General features: G+C 36.4%; 1 protein-coding gene across 2 annotated transcripts; it reads left to right on the top strand.

The window, feature by feature from the left end:
- The first annotated feature begins 17,311 nt into the window (after positions 1-17,311).
- LOC132192022 (uncharacterized) lies at positions 17,312-22,545 on the top strand. Of its 2 annotated transcripts, none has more exons than XM_059607202.2 (7): positions 17,312-17,371; positions 19,648-19,767; positions 20,427-20,466; positions 20,605-20,700; positions 21,249-21,466; positions 21,560-21,655; positions 21,779-22,545. In XM_059607202.2, the coding sequence occupies exons 2-7, from the start codon at positions 19,658-19,660 to the stop codon at positions 22,251-22,253; spliced, it is 1,035 nt and encodes a 344-aa protein (XP_059463185.1). In that variant the 5' UTR covers positions 17,312-17,371; positions 19,648-19,657; the 3' UTR covers positions 22,254-22,545. The 2 variants fall into 2 exon arrangements, with proteins under 2 accessions (XP_059463185.1, XP_088367058.1); XM_088510932.1 differs by having other exon boundaries at positions 17,326-17,371; positions 19,651-19,767; positions 20,187-20,466.
- The last annotated feature ends 1,054 nt before the right edge of the window (positions 22,546-23,599 follow it).

Below are 23,599 nucleotides of genomic sequence, written 5' to 3'. Positions count from 1 at the left end.
TATATATGAATGTGCTTTCCTCATGATGTGGATGCATTGTTCTTAGAACATGTTTTGTAGGGTGTAATTTCGAATGGTATAAAAAGTTAATTTGACTTTTGAACAACAATTAGTTTTAAGATGAAATGGTTAAATACCCGATCTAATAAATGATATTAGAGCAAAAGTCTTGAGTTCTAATCACAAGAGTCTCACATTGAATGAGAGATTGTTGAAGTGCAACAGTATTGCTCTCCTTACTTCGACGGCTCAAAAGGCTGAGCATTTTCAGATAAAATTGTCAAATGGTCAAATGCCCGATGTAACGCTTTTATTTTAAGTGCTACTCTATCACCTGACTAGAGTTAAAGTACGTTATAAACCGATACCCACCTGCTGTCATTCTTAGGAGCCAGATTTCCATGCCTTCTTACACCTAATCCATTACCTTTCCAGGCTAAGGTTCATGCATATTGACACACCATAACTCTCCTTGTCATGTTTCTGAACCACATGTGCTGTTTTGCACTTGAAGGATCTCATGGTTTGCTGTCGTAGTTTCAGCATTAATTTGTAATCCTCAAAGGTGTAAAGAATTCAGCCGCGTGCATGCATGGTTTCTTTTCCCTGCACACGTTGCCTCCTTAGCTCAATATCATGTGCTTAATTAATTATTAACTCAATCAAAATGATATCACTGTGTTTGATATGATCGAAAATCATGGTCAAACCAAAAATATTATCGGTTGGTTAAGAAAACTTTTTTTTTAAAAAATGAAATGGAGACTATGCTTATCTCTATCCATTAGGAGATATATGGATCCGGCTTAGGTGCGGTTTACCGCACCATGCTGTAGCCCAAAACGAACTGGGTCGTTTTGGGCAATAAAAAAATAGTTTTTTAAAAGAAATAATAAAAAAATTCATTTAATATTAAAAAAATCAATAATTTAAAAAATAAAACTACTAAAAAAAAAAGAAAAAGAAAAATCAAAGGGCATGGCTGGTCTGGGAATGGTGTCGTAGTATAATCTAATTCTTTTGTTGGGGTTTCTGATGCTGATGTTGAGCTGCGCATTGTTGGTGGTGAGATTGAACTGCACGAGAGACGCGTCGGTGACATGGATCTTGATTAGGTTGGAGGGGCTGAAGCTATACAAGACGATGAAGTCGGCGAAGAGAATTAGGAGGATTTTCTTAGTGGGACTCATGTGGATGTGGTCGTCGGATTTGCGTGGTTGGGGGATTGAGTACTCAAGATCCAGTTGGGCTTCAGTTTGTTTTTCTGCCACTGCCATGACTGATCGGAGAGTGAGAACAGAGAAAAAATCTCAATCAAATAGCTACATAGCTTTAGAAATACACCTAAGCTTTATTTCAATATTCTTCTTAAATAGAGATTAGAAGAGATTGGAGGAGAAGATACGTTTGAAGAAAGACTAAGAGGAGGAGAGATCTTTGGTGGTTTTGAATGAAGGAGAGGGCAGAGAAAGGCGAGAACCTCTGCGTTTCTTCGAAGGTCGGTGGTTTGGGAACGGTGGTCCTTGGGGTGGTCCGGCCACCCCAAAACCCAAACCTTTTTATTATTTTTTATTTTTTGTTGGCCTTTAGAGGGTGGCCAGACCACCCCATTTTGGCCAGAATGGGGTGGTCTGGCCACCCCAATCTGGCCAAGGGGTGGCTGGAGCCACCCCTTTGATTTTTTTTTTTTTTTCTTTCTCTTTTATATTTTTAGTAGTTATAATTTTTTAATATTTTTATTTTTATTTTTCTTTTACTTTAAAAAAATTATTTTTTTTATAGCCCAAAACGACCAACATGGTGCGGTAGTTTTGAACTACCGCACCTAAGCCAGATCGAAGATATATATGCATGACAAGTTACCAGATTTATTGCCAATTAAATGTCGTCTTAAATGGTTGTTGAATGATATATACATGTCGAAACCAATTTAGTAGACTATTTAAAAAAAAAAAAAAAAAAAAAAATTGAAGATGATTAATTGGAAGGATATCAACTGAACGGATCCATAATCAATGCACAACATAAAGAGGCATAGAATACGACATCTATTAATTAAATGTATAACTCAAAAATTAATAGAAAAGAAAAAAAAATCTCGTGCATGTGTACTTATTTATAAAGGGTAACAAACGAAGGAGAGGCAGGTAGAATCAGATTGAGAGAAGCAGAGACAGTGAGACAGACAACATGGTACTGTTTTCTGCTCGAAAACTCCAATGGATGGCCTATGTGCTGGTGCTGCTTTCCTGCTCTGTGGAGGCTAGAGAACTTGCGACGTTTGGAGAAGAGGTTTTCAATGGCGACAGGAGGAATCCATCTGGGCCCTCTCAGTCCCACCCACCGTGGGATCCGCCACCACAACCAATGACTGAGATGGGGAATCCATCCGGGCCCTCTCAGGGCCACCCACCCTGGGATCCGCCACCACACCAAAGGACTGACAGGGAGAATCCATATAGGCCCTCTCCGAGCCCACTGCACAATGAGGCTGATGATCTGCCACCAGCACCTTCTGTTCATCTTTGAGTTAATGTAGCATCATGTATGCCATGCACCTTTAATCCAACCTATAATAAATAAAGAGTACTGGTGCGTCCAAATTTCACATGAGTAAAATATCTACGTGCTATATATATATATATATATATATATATATATATATATATTATCACATGCAAAAGCTCATTTCATTGTTCATTTTGATCCAAAGGAAAAACCCGCTGAGGGGAGGACGAGGGAGCTCTTCCCCTTCCCCTCTAATACCCCTCTACTACCCTCTTCTTTTATCCCCCTCTCCTTCATGTTTTTTTCTCTTTTCCATTTCTCGTCCACTACCCAGTCTACCCTCCTCCCAGATCTGATTGGCACTACAAAAATTCAATTTTTTTGTAACGGACCGTTTGTGACGTGTCAAGGCTGTTGAAACGTTACTAAAGGTTAGTAACGTGTCATTGGTAACGTGTATGGGGCGTTTCCAAATTGGTCGTAACTACTAGGGATTTAGTAACGTGTCAGAAATTGACACGTTACTAAATGGTAACGTGTCAGAAATTGACACGTTACTAAATGGTAACGTGTCAGTTTCTGACACGTTACTAAAATTTTAGTAACGTGTCAATTTTGACACGTCACCAAATGGTGATGTGTCAAACTTCACACGTTACTAAAGTTTAAAAAATTATTAAAAAAAAAATTCCGGACAAAAATTTGAAATTTTTTTTTTCAAATTTTTTTTTCCGGAATTTTTTTTTTTCAAATAATATTATGGAATTTGATTTTCAAAAATCCAAACCCAGCACAGTTGATATCATGGAATCTGATTTTTTTTCTTTCAAATAATATCATGGAATCAGATTGAATAAACCATCAAATAATATCATAGAACTCAAAATGCCTTGAATAAGTTTCAACAACATATACAAACATCTGCAGATCTGGAGCTCGAGCTCCATTTAGGCCTGATATTCAGCTATCTCCTTTTCAGCCTCTTCTTTGGCTTGTTTCAACCTAACCATTTTTTCTAACAATAGAAAGACAAGCTATATATATTAAACCCCAATATATTAATGCAAAACACAAGCTATATATATAATGAGGAATATATACCTGAGGAGATGGACGAAGAAATGCCGAACCTGCCGGAAGGAGTTGTCGGAGAGAGAGAGAGAGAGAGAGAGAGAGTACTGTGAGAAGAGAAAGGAGTTGCTGGAGAGGAAATTCCCTCTTCTTCGAAGCATGTGTTGGGGAGGTAGAAAAAAAATATGAGGAAAAAAAAGAAAGAAAGAGGGGGGAAAAAAATATATTGGAAACCAGCTGGGCACTGGTTCCCAATACCCTATTGTAACGTGTGGTTTATTGGACACGTTACCAATTTGGTAACGTGTCATAATGGCACGTTACCAATTAGTAACGTGCCATTATGGCACGTTACCAAAATGGTAACGTGTTATTTATGACACGTCACCAAATGGTGACATGTGGAGTTTTACACGTTACTAAATATTTTAGTAACGTGTCATTAATTGCCACGTCACTAAATGGTAACGTAGCAGATATTAATGAATAGTATACACGTCACTAAAACTCATTTTTGTTGTAGTGTGGGTTTCTAGTAGGGGTGTAGAAAACATCGGGTACCAACCAAAAAACCGGAAAACTGGCTACCAACCGATAACTAAAAAACCGGTTGAAAAAAAATCGGTAACCGAGTATCCGGTTCCGGTTCTGGTTTTTGGCACCCGGTTATAACCGGATAACCGGGTAACTGGGTATATATATAATTTTTTGGGCATTTTTAAACAATGAAGTTTTAGGACATTTTAAAACATTGGATTTTTTTTTTTTTAGGCCCAACTAAAGCCAAAAACAATGATTTTTTAGGTTTTTTTATTTTATTTTTAAAACAATCACAACAAAGCCCAACTTATTGTGACAAAAATGCTAATTGTGTTTTTTAAAAAATTGTTAAATTAAGCACAAAAATTAGACTCAATACTTCAGATAAGCTAAAAAATTAGGCCAAATACCTAAAATACGCCCAAAATTATTATTATTTTTTTAAAACCAGTTATCCGGTCCGAATAACCGGGTACTGAAACTGGCCGGTTATTGTATAACTTGGTAACCGAGTACTCGGTTCCGATTCCAGTTCCAGTTTTCCAAAATTTAAAAACCGAGTACCCCTGTTTCGGTTCCCGATTTTGGCCAATAATTGGGAACTGGGACCGGGTTAACACCCCTAGTTTCTGGTACAGCTTCAGTTAGGGCCGGCAATTTGGACACGACCCGCGAATCCGACACGAACACGACACGAAGTTAGCAGGTAATGGGTTTGGGCTTATCGGGTTCGGGTCTTAATCGGGTCTACCCGATTAAGACCCGGAAAAATTCGTGTCTGGCGGGTCGACCCGGCGGGTCCGCGGGTCGACCCGCCAGACACGTTTAAGTTAACGGGTCTGGCGGGTCGGCGGGTCTCGGGTGACCCGCCAGACCCGTTAACTTATTTAAATTTTTTTTTTTAAAAAAAAAAAAAAAAAAAAAAAGAAGAAGAAAGGTAAAAAGTAAAAACCCCAACCCAAGGCCCAAGCTGCCAAGCATAAGCCCAACCCGGTTAAAAACTTGGAACTATGAAGTAAGAAAAGAAGTGAGAACTAAGAATCAGTGATTCAGACTTCAGTGAATAAAAAACTAACAAGTAACAAGTGAAAGTGAAACCCTAAAGGGCCTAAACAGCTAAAGACTTCTTCTCCAGTTCTCCCTCTCAGACACTCAAGTCTCACGCAGCCGCTCAATCGCTCACCCTCACGGTCACGACTCACAGCCTCACGAGTCCACTACGGTACTACCCCACCAATCGCCAGCCGCCACCCCCCCCCACCGGCGACGCCTCTCTCTCCCCTCTCCCACTCCCTCTCGGCTCCCCTGCATCCACCAGCTCCAAACCGGCGACCGGAGTCACCATTCACCGGGCTGTCTCTCCTCTCTCCCTCTCCCTCCCTCCAGTATGGCGGTATGTCTCTAATAGACTAATTCTCTCTATGTCTTGCTTTGATTTTATTATTATTACTATTTTTTTTAGATTTTACTGATTGTTATTTTTTTTTTCATTTTGTGTGTGTACTGATAATGTATGAATGTATGGTTTTTAGATTTTTCTGGTTGTAAATACTCATAATGTATGATTTGTAATTCGGTTATGAGGTTTTTGAAGATTTTTTCACACCTTCATGATCTCCATCTTGCACGCACATACATGGAAAGAATAGATAGAGAAGAGATATGGATTTCCATCCTTTTTTCTGCAGAGAAATATAGTACAAAGAATCGTAGATTTGATTTTAAAGAGGCGAAATACATAGTAAGGCAAAAATCAATTGTTTCAAAAAGTTGGAGAGATGCACTGATGCAGGCATGCAGTTGGATTTTCGTAGATATATATATTTCAACTATTTTTTGGGTGTTCATGTCATCTCTGTTTCTATGCTTCTCTCTGACAAAGAGTTTTTTTTTTCATTATAATTTTATTACTACTACTTCTCAGTACCAAACACATTCGTGTACCAAAATTTGTGTCGGTTACTGGGTCTCTGTACATTTCTGCTAGAGTAGTAGAAACTGATTTTTGTGATTTTTTTTTTTTTTTAATCAAACAAAGGAAAAGGGAAAGGGGTGATTTTTGTGATTGTTATTTGTTGTTCCCTGTGCCTGTGCGTGTGGTGATTGATGTTGGGTTTTATGTTTTGTAAAATAGTCCCTACTTTAAGATTGTTTTGGAAATGGATTTTGAGTTTCTGTCTTTTGGGTTTCAAGAATCCTTTTGTAAGTTTGGCTTTGCTGTTACTTTTCGAGGAAGTCACTTGGGTGCAATTTTTTCTAGTTTGCTTAAGTAATTATAGCTCCTTTTTCTTTCCAGATAAGAGATATATATGCTTTTGAAATACCTGTCCATATTTTGTTATGTGTGTAGAGGACTAATGAAGAAATTATTCAAGATGCATTCGAGTCATTCGAAATTGACGAAGATGTTGTTGAAGTAAATTCACTAGGAGATGACTCGGTTTCTATGGGGAATAAGAAAAAGGGAAAGAAGCGTAGGAAGACCTCAGATGTTTGGCAATATTATGACATTGTTCCTAATACTGATCCAAATGACCCAGAGGTATGGGCAAAATGCAAGACTTGTGCTAATAAGTATAGGGCTCGAAGTTCTTATGGAACTGGAAATTTAATAAAGCATAGTAAAAATTGCGGGGGGAGAAGCAGTCGTGATGTTGGGCAAATGCTTTTAGCTGGAAAAGCAGGATCTCTGGGGGTAAGTGACTCTAAATTTGATCCTAAAAAATTTAGAGAATTGTTGGTTGCGGCGGTTGTTAAGCATGATTTGCCATTTTCTTATGTTGAATATGATGGTGTAAGAGCAGTACATCAATATTTGCGTCCTGATGTACCTTTTATCTCTAGAAATACTGGTAAAGCTGATTTGGTTAAAATGTATTTGAGGGAGAAACAAAGGGTTAAATCTATGTTGAATGATTGTCCTGGGAGGATTTGTTTGACATCTGATTTGTGGACGTCTTTGGCAACTGATGGGTATATCTGTCTCACTGCACATTTTATTAACAAAGACTGGGTTTTAACCAAGAGGGTGTTAAATTTTTCATTTATGCCCCCACCACACAATGGTATCTCTTTGTCTGATGTTATATATAACTTGCTACAAGAGTGGGGGATTGAGAACAAGATTTTCAGTATAACATTGGATAATGCTTCTTCTAATGATAGTTGTGTTGGGTTCTTAAAAGATAAATTGAACATGAAAAAAGCCCTTCCTTGTGATGGTGATTTCTTTCATATGCGTTGTTGTGCTCACATTTTGAATTTGATAGTACAAGATGGATTGAAAGAGATCAATGATGCTATCCAAAAGGTTCGAGATAGCGTCAAGTATGTTAGGGGATCACAAGTGCGGAAGCAAAGTTTTCTTCAAGCAGTGAATCAAATGTCATTGGACAGTCATAAAGGGTTAAAACAAGATGTGCCAACTAGATGGAATTCTACATACTTGATGCTTGAGAGTGCAGTTCACTATAGGCGTGCTTTTAGTTATTTGGAGATGACTGATAGAAACTATAAGCATTGTCCTACTGCAGTTGAGTGGGAAAAGGTTGATAATATCAAAAGCTTCTTAGCTTGCTTTTACCAAGCTACATGTGCTTTTTCTGGTACTAAGTATCCCACTGCTAATTTATATTTTCCTGTGATTGCCATGATTTATGTGAGCTTGAAGGAAGACGCTGTGAGTGAAGATGAGCATAAGAGTTTAATGGCAATTCAAATGCTTTCTAAATTTGAGAAGTATTGGTTGGACTTCAGTGAAGTGTTGGCTGTTGCAGTTATCTTAGATCCTCGTTACAAGCTTCATCTTGTAAATTATTACTATACGAAGATCTATGGAGTTATGAATTCTCCACAGTATGTGAATGTTAGTGATAAAATAAAGAGCCTTTTTATGGAGTATAGTGCTTCTTCTATACCTTCAAGTTCAAGCTCCATAACTGTTCAGCAGCCCCAAGTAACTCGAGCAACACTACCATGGGAACGGGTAAATAATATTATAATATCATTGATTTCTTATCTTTTTAGTAACTTAGTATATAATCTTTTTAGTAACTTAGTATATAATCTTTTTAGTAATTTAGTAACTTAGTATATAATCTTTTTAATACTCTTAATTATTTATGCTTATATTCTCTCTTTTTCATGTAGGAATATTTGGCATTTGGTGGAGTTGATGTTAATTCACAAAAGAGTCAATTGGAAATTTATTTGGAGGAGCCTAGGTCTGTAGCTGTGAATGATTCATTTGACATCCTTTCATTTTGGAAAGGAAATGAATTTCGATATCCTGAAGTAGCTGCAATGGCTCGTGATGTTTTGAGTATTCCTGTTTCCACGGTTGCTTCAGAATCCACTTTTAGTATTGGTGGACGTGTGATTGATCAATATAGGAGCTCACTCAAGCCTGATATTGTTGAAGCATTAATTTGCAGTAGAGATTGGTTGTATGGAGAACAAGGTAATATTATTTATTTGTATATTTAATTTATTCATTTACTTGTATTATTTTTTTTTAACTACACTATAATAATACTAATTGCTCTTTTTTTTTTTTTTTGATATAGCACAAATGAAGTTGGATAGCATAGAAGAGGAAATTTTGACAACTGATGTTAATTCTTGTGACATTCCAAATTCTTCTGGAGCACAATCTGCTAATATTTCTTAAAATATTAACCTTATTTAGTTCATATTTTGTAATGACTCTAATGATGATGGCTCATAGTCATGGAAACTTTATTTAGTTATTTTGTTTAGAATCTAATGATGATGGACTATGTTAACTATTGTCTATATGTAAAGGAACTTGTAATTTGTAGAAGTTCAGTAGTATAGTAGTTTGATGGAACTGTAATGACTAATGGGTTTTGTTAGGATTTCCAGTGGGAGCAGCACTTTTAATTTTCATTATTAATGTTTGTTAATGATGCTTAAAGTTCTAAAATTATTTGAGTATTTATTTGAACTTTGGAGCTTATTTGGTCTTGATGTGTTTTGGGTGGACTTTGAAGCTTCTTCTTGTCCTTGCTATTATGCAGCTACAGAAATCAATACCTTTCACTATAGTCTAATATATTCTGCCAGGATTTTGGAAGGAAGGATTTTAGTGTGAGTTGGTCATGTACGTAGTTTTTACAATGGCTTCACATGTATGGCATCTTTGGCTTTAGAGACTAGCAAAAGTGTATGTTATCATATGATAAGGAAGTGAGGGACGAAGTACAAAATTGAATCATCAAATGACAGGGACTGCACCACAAAGTTGTAAATTGTGCAAGAATAATTTATGCTGGCACTTGGCAGTGAAAGTGAATGTTACATTTTTTTTTTCTTTTCTTTTCTTTTTCAGGGGGGAATTTATTAAAGAAAAATGAAGAAAATTGTTGTAGTAATTTTGTTTTACATTAATATAACAAAAACACTTAAAATCTTAGAAAATGGAGATGGAAAAAATGCCTAAGGGTCCATGCTTCTTAGTTCTCTATATTTTGCCATTTTGGTCCTTCCTTCCTGGTTCTTGCACATTTTTTTTCCATTTAATTTTCAATTCTATTTAATTCCTTTAAGATCTAAATCATCTAATGCTCAACAAAAGAGAAGCATGTTGATTGCCCAAATGGCTTTTCAGCCTTTTCTACATATTTTTTCGGGTCGGGTCGGGTCGGGTCGGGTCGGGTCAGATTACCTGTTTGACGCATGGTTCGGGTCGTGTCGTGTCGGGTCGTGTCTACCCGATTTTACCCGGTAATGTTAAACGGGTCGTGTCGGGTTACCCGGGTATTTTCCGTGTTATAATCGTGTCAGACCCGTTAACCCGATTAGCTAAACGGGTCGTGTTCGTGTCTTGGGTAATCGGGTCGCGGGTCTTCGCGGGTCTTAATCGGGTCTACCCGTTTACCCGAATTGCCACCCCTAGCTTCAGTCCATCAGATCCAATCCTCCACAGTCCCACACGCCGGTCTAATTGCACTGATCGCCGATCCAGTTTCTATGTTACCAATGGGAGTGGGGTGTTTTACGGGTTTTTTTTTTTTTTTTTTTTTTCTATTTATATATTTTCGTTTTTGTTCTTAGCCTTTGAATTGAGGAGGGATAGTTTCAGTGTGAGGGGTTATCTCTCATTGTTGGTAAAATAAAGTTTTAAGGAAATTTGGGTTACCCATGCCTTAGAACTAGTTTGCTTTTGGAAGTTGGAACATATCTGTTTCATAAGAGAAGTTGTGCATGGGTTAGTAGAGGCTACTATCACAGATAATTTTTTATCTATCACATATAATTTTTTATTGTGAAATTTTACTGATTGTATCTAGGGGAAAATGCAGTATACCATCCCTGAAGTTTCAGGGGGTTTTCAATTTTAACCTCAAAGTTAAAAAATTGGCAATCTACCCCCCTGAAGTTTCAAAAATTGGCAATTTAAACCCTCCGTTTAATTTTTTCGTCAAAATGGACGAAAATCTATGAAATTACATCATTATCCTCAGGCTTTTTTTAAAAAAATTTCCGTCTAATTTAACAGAAAAATTAAACGGAAGGTTTAAATTGCCAATTTTTGAAACTTCAAGGGGGTAGATTACCAATTTTTGAACTTTGGGATTAAAATTGAAAAACTCCTGAAACTTCAATGGGTAAACTGCTTTTTCTCCTTGTTTCTATGACATCATTGTATTAACATAGCTTTGAGCTATGTTAAGAGCGTTATGTTCTGGAATGTAATAACTGTTATACTCTAGATCTTATTTAAAAAAATAAAATAAAATAAAAAGAAGTAAAAAAAGGTGAGGGAATGAATCCCAGAATCTCAATTGAAGGAGGGTTTGTCCTACGGTCAATGAGAATGGAGAGTCTCAATTGAAGGGGTCCGGCTTTTTCGTGTCTTTGGCTGTTATAACTGTAAAATTAAACAATTTTACACGTGAAACTGTCAATTAACGACTTACTAAGAGCCCGTTTGGGAGTGCGATTTCAATAAGTGTGATTTTAAAAATTGCGTTTTTAAAATCGTTACTTTTTAAAATCGCACAGGCGTTTGGTATAACATGCTAAAATATACTTTTTTTTATCAATTGAGTATTTGGATAACATTAGCATATAATTGCAGTTTCATGATCAAATTACCAATAAGGACATTTCTTTATAACAGTAAAATAACTAACATTATCTATAAGCCTCCATTTTTAACGCCTATGCAAACAAAAGTATGACTTATAATTTGACATTAACTTTGAGTTTTCTACTTAGGCAATTATATATTGCTATATTACTTGTTTCTATATGCTTTTTTGTTTTTGTATATTTTTTTTTTCTTGAAACATATTCCAAACAGACATATAATAAAAAATAAAAGAACAATCCATCACAAATTGTTACTGTACAATACCCTTTAAAAATAATAAAAAAGCCATAAAAAATCGTCACTATGCACATCATTATGCAGTGCACAGTGACCTGAGAAAAATCATCATCTTGGTCATTGTACAGTATTTTTTTTTTTTTTTCAAAGAAAAAGCCTCACACGGTTACTATACACGCACTATCACATTACTGTGCTTGTACAGTGATCTATCACTGCATACTATGATGGATTGCAGATCACTATGCATGCACGGTAACCTAAATAAAATTTTGAAAAAAAAAAATCACAACTTTACTCTGTAAAAATGGTCGAAGAACATAAACACATATATAAAAAAGCACAGTAATCATACAAATCACATAAAATAACACCGAACACCAAACAGTGAAAAGTTTTACAAAAGCAAAGGAGTTATATGGAGAGAAAGAAAATATTAAGGTGAGATTATTACCTGGTAGAGGGGCGGAGAGACGGACAACAGCGATGCACACATTTTTTTATGCTACAGGGCAGAGAAAGGATGAACGAGACAGAGAGGATGAAGAAAAAAAAGGGAGAAAAGAAGGGTTTTAATATATTTTAGGTGGGTATTTTTGGTATTTTTTTCATTCCCGCTCAAAAAAGGTAACTATTGCGCCAAATATCTTTTTAATAGAAATCGTGATTTTGTTTTAAATTCGCACTTTTTCAAATAAGTACCATCTAATTAGCTTATGGAAATCGCAGATTTTTTTGCGATTTTAAAATTTACTTTTTTAAAATCGCAATCCCAAACACCCTAAAATTGCGATTTAGTTTAAAATCGTAGATTATTTTTTAAAAAAACGCACTTCCAAACACACCCTAAGCAAATACTCGACCAAAATTGTGTGTACGTAACATGGGCCCTCTCTGTCTAATAAAACTTGTATCAGATTTCCGGCAATACTTTAAAATTGTCAGCCCCAATTTTACAAATCAAAGCCATTGGATTAGAATAAGAGAAAATGGTCTTCAAGAGATAACTCAATCGGTTAGGACCACGCTTAATGAAGAAGAGGTCACTAGTTTAAATCCCTTCCTCCCTTTTGTGCGGACATGTAAAAAAAAAAAAAAAAAAAAAAAAGAAGAGAAAGTGGGTGATATATATTTCATGGCTTAAAATAAGAAAAAGTGGGTGCATATTCAGATATTCTTGAAGTTGAAATTTTTTTCCCTCCAATTTTTTTTTCCTCCAAAAGCTTTCTTCCTTCTTCCTTTTCATCAAAGACACCAGAAAAGCTTTGACAAAAACTTTTGCAACTGTTTTGGACGAAAACTGGTGTGGCTACAAGTGACTTCATTTAAAAAATTTGAGAAAAACTACCAAGCAGCGATCACACTACCGTACTGGTAATCCTATCTTGAGTTCTTTGTCTATTTTTTGCAGTTTGTTTTGGTCTTTTACTGAGTCTGCGCTATATGGTTTTGGGGTTGTAATGCTGCTATTTTTTTTATTATTATTATTATTTTTTATTTTCTCTGTGTTTGAAAAAAAAAAAAAAAAAACCAAACCTAAGAGCGTGTCATGTGCTAATGTGTGTATCATATATCTTTGTGTGGAAGTTTAAATCTTCCAACAAAAAGTTTGGATCCAAAAACCACACGAAATTTTGGGTTGGGCACTTCGTTTGTTTTTTTATGAATTAAACAGAGTTGTAATTTTCTGGTTTCTATGTATTAACTTGGGTGTTCGGTTTTCTGGATTTTGAACAAATAAATTATTGAAAATTTGATTTGTGGTTTTTTTTTGCTGTTTTAGTGTGATGAAGAGGAACACGCAGTAGCCGAGACTTATCTGATGAATTGTAATAGGAAGAACTTGTTTGTCTCTGTCTTAAAAATGCTGATGTTAGACAATTTTCTTGATAATTTCTTCTTTACTGTACCGATTCTTCATCTGCCAATATAAATATTCACTCCCAGTTCAGGTTTTTTTTTCCCCTTCTTTAGTTCTTTTTTATAATGAATTTTCATTATGCCAAACAAAGAGAACAATACACTCTAGCAACAACTTGCTAAAGAACCCAGGACCAAAGGACCTTTAGACAAACAAACAAACTATCTTAGCTCAACTAGTAGTGCATATGAGACAGATAACAAAGATCTTTATTGCATCTATGCATGCTAAGGGGAAATGTACACCGAAAACAAACTTTGTCAGCTCAACCAATCGCCACTGTACAAGCTACTTCAATTAGACAACCAATACACACTATACCAATTAAACAGATGTTTAATTCATTAAAAAAAAAACAAACAGATGTACCAGATCGAATACACAAAAGTCCCCAAACAACTCAAAATATGTTCCGACATGACTGGAACTGGTTCAAAACGTTACAATTCAAATAAAATAAACGATAAACACATTATATTCAAGAAACTAACTGCCCAACCCAAACAAAGTCGTTGAAGCCTTAAATTTCCAAACGTCTGAATCACAAACGTCCAACTAAACGAAGTGATGATCCAGAAATGTTCAAATCAGGCGGAATTAACTGTGAAAACCCAGGGCTATGCAACCGCCAAAGTCGGTGACTGGTTCTGCCTGAACTGAAAATTGTCATCTCCGGTGCAGCCATGGGCATGTTCCATGTTGCAGACCCATTTATGAAAAAGTTGATGCTCCACGCTGTAGACCCATTCTCTTTCTCAACCGAGATTTTCCCATTCGGTTAAGGAACACAAGGGCTAAAGTTGGACCAAGCTCTGCCACCCCAGTTGCTTTCCTCCGCACACCAACAGTGGCCAAGTCACTGTGCTTCAATCCGCACCACGATTTTCTGGAGAGGGGAGAGGGGAGAGGAAGGGATGGAGAGAGGGAAAAAATGGTTTTTGTTTTGAAAGACTCAAAACTAAAAAGTTGGGCGTTTAAAGTTTGAATTTCAAATTTGTTTACAGATGGACCTCGAGAATATGCACCCACTTTTCTTAGTTTAAGCCATTAAATATATCTCACCCACTTTCTTTTATTCTAAGCCATTGGAAATATCCGATGAATTAGATTTATAAAATTGGGCGCCGGCAATTTTGAAGTATTGCCGGAGATCCTGATCCATAAGACTTCTATCTCTTTTGTTCAATAGTCCTCATTGATGAGTCATGCATAACTTCATATAAGTCTAAAATTCTCACTTTCCCTTACTTTCATAACCAACCCTAATTTGCATAACCAATAATTAGATCACCACTTAACTCTAATTAAACACGGATATGTTATAGAATGTGACGTATTAGTCATCATTAAATGCACATCAAATCTCACCTACTTGCATGCGTGAGTTGAATTTAGCCGTTATCGATCTTCATGTATCACTCCAGCACATAATGACACGTAGAAATGCTATCTCGTTCGAACAAGGCACTTAGAGGTTAGCGCATTTGAACGTAGTCACTCAAGATGCAATCTTGGTCGTCCAATTTTTTCTATCAAATAATCTTCAATGACACATGGAGATTCCTTCGTTTTCGAAAACGCATCCAATCTCATTCGAATGCAATATCACCAATTCAAACATTTTAAGCCTTTAACTTATAAATTTGATCCATTTTTGTTCAAATACCCATGAGCCTCACTGTGCTCCATTTTATTTCACAAAAATATATTTTTACTTTATTATTTTATTTATAAAATCTAAGGAAAGATTTCACTTATTCCCCTCTTAAATGTCTCATCGCTTTTGCAATTACATCTTTAAAGTTTAAAAATTCTTTGTATTTGAGTATTGGCTAAATTTAAAAACTTTGCAATGTCACCTTTGCTATTAAGTTTTGGGGTTAAATTAGACAATAAAAAAGGTGGAATGTCCCTTATATCTCTGTAAAATTAATAAAAATTATAAATTTACCATTGAATTAAAATTTTTTAAAAAAAAAGTAAAAGAGAATTTTTTATTTTTTATTTTTAGAAAGAAAAAAAAAAGGGCTAAAGAATTCATAGTAGCCATGGGTTACTTGACTAACAGCCTGACGTTCATGGGGGTTTTGTGAAGTTTCTCTTTATTTATTTATTATTTTCAAAAAAGTTGGTATTTTGAGAATTTTCTCGTCATCCATTATGATCTTTTTGCTAATGAAAATTCTCAAAACACCAATGTTTTTGAAAATAGTAAATAGAGGGGTGACATTGCAAAGTTTTTAAATTTCACCACCCGACATTGAGAATTTTTAAAATTTAGAAGGGTGACATTGCAAAGTTTTTAAATTTCACTACCCGACATTGAGAATTTTTAAAATTTAGAGGTGTGATTGCAAAAGCACTAAAACATCGAGTGTAAGTGAAGTTTCCCTTAAATCTAATTTTTTTTAGCATTTAATTATGTCGGGGGTTACATTATCAACTTGGCAAAAGTCGAATTTTCTTCTCAAGATATCCTCAACTTTTTGCTCAACTCAGTATAGTCTTCCACTATAACTCGTATGCTTCTTCGCATTGAACTACTCAATTGATAAGCTTGACATATACAATGCACAAAGACTTATTTTGAATTGTTGTCTGCTATGATTTCATGTTCATTGAAGTACTACACAATCTCATTCTTCAAATTTTTTGTCCATCTCTCAATGATATATTTCTCTAGAAGTGCCTTAATATCTATAACATCAAGAATTATTAAAGCATAAATACACAAATTTTCACGTCAATTTTTGGTAAAGCATTCTGTTGGGTGATGGATCGGCCACTCAAAGCCCAGCAGATCTCTATGCCCGGTCCAATGAGCAAGCCCACTTGGGAGAAGCCCGGGCCAAGACATAATCGATCCAGACTGAAGCATGGCTAGCCCATCGAGGACATAACAGTCTCTTCACCAAGGGTACAATAGTCATTCGGCAAGCGAAGGAAACTCACGTTCATGTGTGATACACCCAACGCCCAAGCAAAGCCCCCACATTTACCAAAACGTGGTACAACTGTCAATGTCGAACCAAGACACGTGTACCCAAGAATAACTTGGGAATCCACGTCCAACATAAGCATGGCTAAGCCACTCTCCAAACCCACGATCTCAGGATTGTGAAGTAACCTACAACCCATAATCCACTTCGTCATACACTACGCACAATAGATCCTCGAGAACATGGAGCTGCGAACTCTAGGACAACAACTGCTACCTGATGCCTATAAAAGAGAAGCTCCAATTCATTATTTAGTAATCACAATTCTCTATCAAGCTCTCGTTGCACATATGTTCTCCCTATCTCAAAACAAACACTGACTGCAGCATCGGAGTTATTCCCTTCCAGTACACCCCAACAGCTCTTATCCTATTTTTTTATTTTGCAAACCAACGACTCTTTGGACTTCGTGCCACATCACTCCTCGAAAAACTGTCATCAACACCTTCTTTCTCTCAATTTTCATTTATAAAAAATATATATATATATATATTCAAATTCCGGTCTTCATAGTACTAAACAATTTTTTTTACTTTTTAGATGATATTTTTTTATTAAAATAATATTTTGATATGACATAAATATAAAAGTAGTTTTAAGTATTTTTTGTTTAGAGTTATTATTATTATTATTGCTGTTGTTGTTGTTAAAAAGTAAAATATTTTTTTCCCATTGAAGCAATCTTGACCGTCCGAAATAAGCAAAAGGGCCATGAGCCAAAGCCGATCCAAAGTAAAAGACCATCCACATGGTTGACTCACACGCTTGGAGCCAAGATCTCATTGGCCGGTGAGGCACGCAAACCGCGTGAGCTAATCTCGTTTCTCCATCCGATCTGAACTGTTCGATTAATAGAAACGCATCCTGGCCGTTGGAACTGACGGTCCTTTTCTATAAATAACAACTATCCAATACCAACCGTATATCTGTTCGAAAGCGCTAGGGTTAACAAATTCTCGTTCCATCACCTCCTCTAAGGTACGAATTGGGAAGAATTACATGACTTGCATGTCAATTAGCGTTTACAGGGCCTAGAAAGTGAATTTCTTCTTCTTCTTCTTCTTTCAATTTACCTTTGTATTTTTTGTATGATACATCTTTAGCATAAAGTACTGTGATGTGGGATTTTTATTTTTTCCTGATTTTGGATGAGAGTTTTGTATGCAACCGTGCTTTAAAGCTGTTGAATTTATCTCTGTATTAGGGATTTATTAATCCTGGGTTTTTTTCCCGATGAATTTGGTATATGTATGTCTGTGAACGTATCTATTGTACATAGAAACTGAGCGATGAGATCATTGATTTATGTTATATAGGGTTTGATTTTGATGGTTGTGTAAGAATATGAACCTTCACGGCTTAAGGCTTTTGAAAAAAGCAAAGCGATTTTAGGTTGTGCTATCTGGTTGTTGAGGTTCGGTGGTGATGGGTGGAGTTACTATTGTTGTCTTCAACGTGTGATCTTGTAGGCAGAGATTTGAGATTGTGGTCTTGAGTGCGTTCCTTTTATTGAATTTATGAGTTTCCTGGTACTGGAGAAAACATAATTGGAAGTTTTCTGAATAGTTTGGGTGCGGAGTGGAGTACCTTGCTAAAGAGGATTGGTTTTCACATGCTCATGAGCTGTGCTGACCAAAATACTGCTGAACAGGCTGAAATTTACTCCGTTTCGGCAGAAATTTGAACATCATTAAACCAACCAAAATAGCCAAACAGATCATAGAAAAAAATCAAACTGCAAGCACCAACCACCAAAATTGCCTGAGCATAGAGAGAAAGAATAGTAAAAGTAAGGCACCACCAACTATCGAGAAGCTTTTTCCACCAACCACTGAGACGAGCAAACTTGCCAACCATAGAGAAAGGAAGCAACTTTGCGCATGAAGCAGAGAATCCACTAACCACCGTAATTTCCCAAACATAGAATCCTATCACCTCACCATCAGACCCACTCTTATATGCAGATGAATCATCGATCGAGCACATTTCATTGCCTGCTAATTCTACCTTCTATAGCACCATTTTTACCAGCAACTATAAGACAACAATTTAGCAATTGGATTCTGCACACAGCAAAAACTAGGATTTCTTCAAAAAAATCATTAACCAGCTTAAGTTTCCGTTTCCCCCCATAGCTTCTGCTCAGTGGCTCGTCAGGGCAAGGGTTGGGGTGTGGAGAGAGAGAGAGACCACACCAATCAGGACCTAGGAAGAAAACACGGTCCGTATTCCGGCCAAGAAGAGCCGGACAGACGCAAGCTCCACAGGGGGGATTTGGGCTGTGGACAATGACTTCCCTTGTATTAAGTTGTTTATGATTGTTCCACTTTTATCGGGTTTGATAATGTTTGTCCGCTTAGGCCTCTTTTTCAAATCCAACTACTATGATTCTTTACTGCAAAATGATAAAGATGAAAAGCTAGACATTTACCTGTATCATTGTATTTATCATTGTATTTGTTGGAATTGTTCTAAACTTGATTGTTCACTTCACTATTAGTTATTAAAAACAAGGGTAAAGTCCATATATCCCCCTCAAACTACCACCCAATTGACAATGTTCTCCCAAACTTTCAATTGTAACAATGCCCATCCCAAAACTACATAAATTTGTCAATGCCCCTAATGATGAAAATACCCTTAAAATTTAATTTTAATTTTTTTAAAAAATAAAAAATAAATAAAAACCAAGGTATGGAATTTGAAAATTTTCAATTTTTTTCTTAAATAAAAAAATTAAATTTTTTGTTTTTTGTTTTTGTTTTTTTGTTTTCAAATTTACTGGAGTATTTTTGTCTTATTAAAAAAAATTAGGGTCATTTTTGTCTTTTCGCTAGCCTTGAGGGGGGACATTGTCGCAATTGAAAGTTTTTTTTTGGGGGGGACATTGTCAATTGGATGGTAGTTTGAGGGGAGTTTGTGAACTTTTCTCTAAAAACAATCTGTGAACTTCATTATTGTGTTTTTGGAAAGTAGCCATATTGTTATATGTTATTGCTTTATGTGGACCATATGCAGAGAAAGAGGAGAAATGATTGCCACATTTAATGGTAATTGTATGAGTGGTCTGTGCATTTTGTCGGTGTTCATATCTCTTCCTTTTTAGACTTTGTTTTTTTGTTTGAACCTTGCTGTGTAATTCTTTAAGGGACTCCTATGTATAGGTTTGAGCTCTTTCTAATTAATTTTTATTATTAATTTTTTTTGCATTGTTTGGGTTTGTTGTGGTTGCTAATGTTTTGATTTCCTTGTAGTAGCTTGAAAATGCCTCGTTATGACGATCGATATGGTAGTAAGACACGTCTGTATGTCGGTCGCTTGTCTACCCGAACACGTTCGCGTGATCTGGAACGCCTTTTCAGCAGATATGGGAGGTAATTGCTTTTCAGCCATGCTATCTCTCGCTTATCACTCTTTCAAAATTTATGTCCATTTTATGATCATTGTAGATAATTAATTATCTTGCTTTATTTTGGTAGTTATGCCATCAACGTAGTTTGACTCACATATACTGTTATTTTAGAATGTGTTATGAATGAAAGAACGATAATTAACTCCTATCTATGTATTATCCTTATTATCAGGTTAACTTGTTATGTGAATTGTATAGCAAGTCCTTAAATTAGCAAGCGATTGGTGTGAGATGTGGAGTATGTCTTCGAAGTGTAGGGGAATTTAGGTCTTTGCCAAGTTTGTTTTTGCGTTGGATCACCTTTAACTATTCATCATCTTCTGTGTGGGAACAATTTCCCCCAGGTGTCCTTGTAATTTAACTTGAATGATCTTGTTGAAGGTTTCTGGGGGTTTTGCCCTAACCAGGAGGGTCTTTTGGTGGGAGGGTGGCCTTGGTGGAATTGGTGGAAATTCTTGTCTAAGGGACTTGGCGATTCTTTCTGTTATGTTATAGCATGTTTTTATGCAAATGGCAACAATCTCAAACTGGTGTTTAGTTCGTCTGTGAGGGGCGAAGTATCATACACTTGCAGTAGTTAAGTAATGATGGCCTTACTGTTTCTGGCAACCATTTCCGCAGAGTACGAGATGTGGATATGAAGCGCGATTATGCCTTTGTTGTAAGTTTTACTCATTCCATTTTCTATATTTGCGAAGGCTCAAGTGCTTTGCCCTTATTTTCTTGTGAGAACTCAATTATAGATTTCACAAATATGGATGTCCCTTTGTTGGTTTCTGCTCTCACTTCTTGTTAACAGGAATTTAGTGATCCCCGAGATGCTGATGATGCTCAATATAGCCTAAACGGACGGGATTTTGATGGAAGCCGTGTTATTGTGGAATTTGCAAAGGGGGTGAGCTCTTTGGACCTCACGATTCTCATGAGTCAATCATTCTATCAAACTTTAATGCATATATGCAGTCATCGTGTGCTGGCCTATTTTTGACATTACTAGTTTATTGCATGTAGAATGCTATAGCTTCTGTAAAATTTAGTTCAATACATTTTACAAAATCAAATAATTGTTTGGCAGCTTATTTTCATCTGATAAATTTACCATTTCTTATCTGTTTTACTCTCTCATCCTTTTCTTGACTGCTTAGTGCCTGGCTAATTGAGAACCTTGGGGTCTAATTTTTAAAGACCCCTGCCTTTCCTATTTGGAAGTTTTAAATTATGTTTTAGTTGAATTATTCTGCCTAATTTCATATGGGTTCTGTTCATTTATATTAGCTTATGATTGCATGATTTATCATTTCCAGGTTTCCCATGTTGAGATTTTTCGTGCTTCTCGCTCTCTCTCTCTCTCTCCATTCTTTCTTATTTTGGTTTAAACTGGTTCTCTATAATCTTTCATCTGATTGATTTTTTTCCCCTTTTTTTGGCTTTGACATGGAGCAGGGGCCACGAGGTTATGGTTCTGGTTCTGGTTCCGGTTCTGGTTCCCGAGAACTTTTGGGTAGAGGTCCTCCTCCTGGATCTGGACGCTGCTTTAATTGTGGCATTGATGGCCATTGGGCCCGTGATTGCAAAGCGGGAGACTGGAAGAACAAGTGTTATCGTTGTGGAGAAAGAGGTCATATAGAAAAGAACTGCAAGAACAGTCCCAAGAAGATAAAGTAAACGTTTGTTGCTTATGTGTTCCTGTGTCAACTGCCTATTGCAAAAACATGGAGTACATTCCATTTCTTATGGGTCTACTTTTATTGCAGGCGTGGAAAAAGTTATTCATTATCACCAGGTAGATCAGTTTCCCCTCGCCGTGGCAGAAGCCGTAGCCGAAGTTACAGCCGAGGCCGCAGCTACAGGTGAGCTATGGATTGTTCATTTTCTTGATGTGGGTAAATGGTTCTAATTTAATCTCAAGCCCGAAGGAAAATGATGAGCCATGCAGTTTTCAACTTATTAACTTGATAATGTGTTCTTGCCAGCCGGTCAAGATCCCCATTAAGGAGAGAGAGAAGCCTTGAGCGTGAAGAGCGATCACGGAGCCCTCGCAACAGAAGCCCTGAGCCTGCAAAGGGGAGAAAACGCAGCCTAACACCTGACGAAGATAGCCCCCAGGAGAGACGCCCTCGCAACAGAAGCCCCGAGCCTGCAAAGGGGAGAAAACGTAGCCTAACACCTGATGAAGGTAGTCCCGAGGAGAGACGCCCCACTTCTCCCAAAAATGGTAGATTGGCTGCTGAGCAAGATGGGTCCAATTACAGTGAGAGCCCTAGGAGAAAGAGCAGAAGTCCTTTTAGCCCTGAAAGAGAGTCTCCTGTCGATAGGAGCTATCCAAGTCCTGAAGCTAATGGTCATGGCCGCAGTGTCAGCCCTAATGATAATGATGATAGGAGCCCTGTTGTTGATGAAGAAGATGGTGACAACGCCCGCTCTCCAAGAGGCAGTCTGTCACCCTGAAATATGTTTGTTGGAGGAAGTTTCATGACTCTTTTGCATATACATGGGCATCTATTAGAACAAACACCTGCTTGTATTCATGTGCATTTTGTCATATTTTAATTTGACTTCAAACTGGGTAAAACATAATTGGGATAAATGTGCAAGTTGAATTTATGATGCTAGTTTTGCGAGTTTTCGCTTTCTCCCTTATACAGGAAAAGCTTTAGCGACTTTGCCAGCCAAGTAATTTACCTGTCCCTCTTTATGGACATCTCTTTCTTAAATAGATAACTGTAACAGATGTACTGAAGGTTGAGAATTGGTCAATTGTGGGAAGCATTTCTTTCTGTACTCGAACATATCTGCAAGAACTTGTTCGTATGAATCGTGGAAAGCATTTGTATGCATATTATTTGATTAAGAAAATAGATGGAATGCGAGGGTTTCAAATTGCTTTTTGTCACTCGGTGGTTCACCTGGTATTATTGTAGTTTGAAGTTAAATACCACCATGTTTTTAAGGAGGGAAATGTTAAACACTATCACTCACGCTTTCATGTGTTTTCTGAAAGTGTGTTTGCTACTAGATTTTGGATGAACGACTATTAAATTTTGGATTCAATAATGATTTTTATTTTCATTTCAAAGACAGCACTTGAGAGTGAGAAAGTGAAAGACTTGAGTGAAAGAATGTGTAGCATTTCCCTAGTATGTTTAGCATTTCTTTTTTTTTTAAAAAAAAAAAGTTGCTCTTTTTTCCTGAATGCAATATCTTTCATGCATTACTGTTTCCTAGGTGTGTACTTAATGGTCCTCAAGTTGATCAAATTCTTTTATCAAGTTGGATTAGGCTCAAATTTTACTTTGTTAGGTTTAATATAATATCATGTGTTTTAAAAATTTCAAATAATACAATATATTACACCATGTACACTATTAAATTTATCAAATTTAATATAAAATAGAAAATAGAATGGATCCTAATCCGTTTTCTAATGCTACAACAACCAAGCACAACTCGGGATGGGTGTATATATGGATGGATTGAGATACATACAAAAGAAAATTTAAGGAATAAAAAAAAAAAGGAGGTGGGGTTTACATTCTTGAGTGAATATTGGATGGCCAGAGATGAATTTAAGTGCGGTCTAATCTTCCTACAAGAGACAGTAAACCTTAAAATATTAGAATATCTCGAAGTAATACTACAAGTCTTTTTTGTGTTTTTTTTTTTAAGTTACTTTAAGAATAATGTAGTTATTTAAATTATTATTAAATTTTAATCGAATGATAATTTTAATAGCTAAAGTCAAAATTATCGAATATAAAGCTTTTTATAAGTTTTTGAAGAAACCTGAACGATTT

Source organism: Corylus avellana, chromosome 10 (genome assembly GCF_965113065.1).
Source record: "Corylus avellana chromosome 10, dhCorAvel1.hap1.2, whole genome shotgun sequence".
Classification (NCBI taxonomy): domain Eukaryota; kingdom Viridiplantae; phylum Streptophyta; class Magnoliopsida; order Fagales; family Betulaceae; genus Corylus; species Corylus avellana.
This window is presented reverse-complemented; position numbering and strand designations above follow the sequence as displayed.